We start from the raw sequence: 3,014 nt of genomic DNA, 5'->3' as shown, positions 1-3,014 counted from the left end.
ATATATCCAAAGCCAAATGTCAAAATTGCTTTCCAAATGTCAGTTATTAAATCACTAGAAGCCCAGTGCACGAATTCATGCACCAGTGGGGTCTCTCTGCCTGGACTGTGGGATTGGGCCGAAACAGGCTCTCCGATATCCTCCAAGAGGTCCTGAATTGCAGGAGGGCAAGGGCATGACGAGGGAACTCACTGGTGCACGATTGGGGCCGGGGATGACACGGGAGGTTGGCCAGCTGGGGAGGGACCATGGGAGGGCGCCAGGGTGTGTCTGGCCCATCTTACTCAGTCCAAATTGGCTGGACCCCAGAGCATCTGCCCCCTGGTGGTCAGTGCACATCATAGCGAATGGTTAAGCAACCTGAGCATATCATTAGCATATTACACTTTGATTGGTTGAATGGATGACTGGAATACCAGACACTTAGCATATTAGGCTTTTATTATATAAGATTTGTTCTCTCTCTCAACCAGTGCTTCATGACATCAAATTTATACATAGATCATGAGTCAGAAATATACAGAGATCTGATAGTTGCAAATGTGAAAGGCATTTGGATGGAATGACATTACATTATCCTCACAGGAAAAGATCTAATCCCACTTCTTATAGGAATTAGAACAAAAATTAACTGTTTGGTTAATTATCAGTTGCAATTGCCTATATGGTTAAAATGAATAATGAGTATAAAATAGTTTTGTGAATCCTAATATTAAACAGATTATTTGTATCTAGGATCAAAGCCAATGGTTCGTTTATTTATTTTGCCTTGTGCCTCTCAGCAGGTTTCTGCCATGGGTGACAAGGGAACAAGCAACCACACAGAAGTGACTGACTTCATTCTTATAGGCTTCAAGGTCCGCCCAGAGCTCCACGTTCTCCTCTTCCTGCTATTTCTATTTGTATATGCCATGATCCTTATAGGAAATGTTGGGATGATGGCCATTATTATGACTGATCCTCGGTTGAACACACCAATGTATTTCTTCCTAGGCAACCTCTCCTTCATTGATCTCTTCTACTCAACTGTTATTGCACCCAAGGCCATGATCAACTTCTGGTCTGAGAGCAAGTCCATTTCCTTTGCAGGTTGTATGACCCAGTTCTTTCTCTTTGCCCTCTTCATTGTGACTGAAGGATTTCTCCTGGCAGCCATGGCTTATGACCGCTTCATTGCCATCTGCAACCCACTCCTGTACTCTGTCCAGATGTCAACACGTCTCTGCACTCAGTTGGTGGCCGGTTCCTATTTTTGTGGCTGCATCACCTCAGTTCTTCAGACCAGCATGACATTTACTTTATCCTTTTGTTCTTCTCGGGCCATTGACCACTTTTACTGTGATACTCGTCCACTTCAGAGAATATCTTGTTCTGACCTCTTTATCTATAAAATGATTTCTTTTTTCTTATCCAGCATCATTATCTTGCCTACTGTCATAGTTATTATTGTTTCTTACATGTATATTGTGTCCACAGTTCTAAAGATACAGTCCACTGAGGGACGTAAGAAAGCCTTTTCTACTTGCAGCTCTCACTTAGGAGTTGTGAGTGTATTGTATGGTGCTGTCTTTTTTATGTATCTCACTCCTGACAGCTTTCCTGAGTTGAGTAAAGTGGCCTCCTTATGTTACACCCTAGTCACTCCCATGCTGAATCCTTTGATTTACTCTCTGAGAAACAAAGATGTCAAAGAAGCTCTAAAAAAAATTCTAGAGAAGAAAAATACTGTTCTTTGATTATTATTTCTCTTCCACCAAAGGTGCTGTGGCTATTCCTTGCATGCTCCTTATGGCCATTAAGGAAAGTTATTCTCTTGAACATCCTAAAAGTGTTATCAGTAACATTTTCAACAGAGACTACCCTTCCCATTGTTACTTTTTCCTTTTCTTCTGAGACATTGTTAATTTTGAACACCCTGATTGCAGGAGATGTCCTGGATGTTAGAGAAGCATTCTTCAAGATAAACCCTCCCACTGATTTCAAATAACGTTTTATTTCACAGAATTGATTTCTATTTATTTTTTATGGCATGCTGCTTTACACTTTTTACATTTTATTATAATGTTTAGACTATATTTTGTCTGGTGTTTGTCTTTGGAATTGCTCCTCCTCTTATACAATCACTGATAATTGACAATAATGCCCAATTTATTTTTTTAAATAAAGTATTTCTCAATTTTATAACTAGTTCCTTTACTGTGTTAAGTGGTCATTGAAATTTCACTTTGAATTAATTATTTTCTATTTGTTATACTGTGAGAAAAGAGTAATGAGAAGGAATGGATAACAAGTAATCTTCACTATATACATTAACTTATATAAAACTGTATATTGAGTGTGGCAGGTATTATGGAGTGCTCTGAGGCACTACTAGTTGCTGAATTCTAATATAAAGAACTAAAGTAGGAGATAAAAATTTACAAGCATTTTTGAGCAATAATTCCTTCGATTGATAGCTTCATATTTTTTGTGTTAATTATTGTAAGAAATTATTTCATATTGTTATAGAAGCAAGCCACTCATCAAAATAGAATGTGATCCAAATTTACTCATCTATGGATTTGACGGTTTATTTATTTTATTTATTTTATGTTCTGGTTTTATAATACTAGCAGTCTCAGGTATACATGATCTCATTCTTTAGGGAGCTTACAATTTACTGTGAGAGTTACATCCTTGGACAGACAATTGAAACCCAGAACTGTGTGTGCCAAAGGTAATAGAGCTTGCAAGGGTGGGTGCTTGAGAGCAGGTGGTTGGTAATCAAGGAAAATCGTTAGGTCTCTGTGAAAAATGTATTTAAAAGGTCATAAAAACTCTGTCAGTGAAACTGCCATGTCAGTTTATATTACTGATTTGTGCTTAAAGTATGTCAGTATAAATGAAAAAAGACTGAGTTGAAAAATTCAGGTAAAATGCACAGAACATGTTAACTGATTAACAGGAGGACAGTATACTGAAAAAACTGTCTCTCACCATTTTTTAACTTGAATGGTGTGTGTGGTGATGGTACA

The 3,014-nt window shown here is 38.0% G+C and overlaps 1 protein-coding gene across 1 annotated transcript; it reads left to right on the top strand.

Moving 5' to 3' along the window:
* The first annotated feature begins 737 nt into the window (after positions 1–737).
* LOC129149645 (olfactory receptor 9K2-like) lies at positions 738–1,736 on the top strand. Its single transcript, XM_054718430.1, has one exon. The coding sequence runs from the start codon at positions 747–749 to the stop codon at positions 1,734–1,736; it is 990 nt and encodes a 329-aa protein (XP_054574405.1). The 5' UTR covers positions 738–746.
* The last annotated feature ends 1,278 nt before the right edge of the window (positions 1,737–3,014 follow it).

Source organism: Eptesicus fuscus, chromosome 7, assembly GCF_027574615.1.
Source record: "Eptesicus fuscus isolate TK198812 chromosome 7, DD_ASM_mEF_20220401, whole genome shotgun sequence".
Lineage (NCBI taxonomy): Eukaryota > Metazoa > Chordata > Mammalia > Chiroptera > Vespertilionidae > Eptesicus > Eptesicus fuscus.
This window is presented reverse-complemented; position numbering and strand designations above follow the sequence as displayed.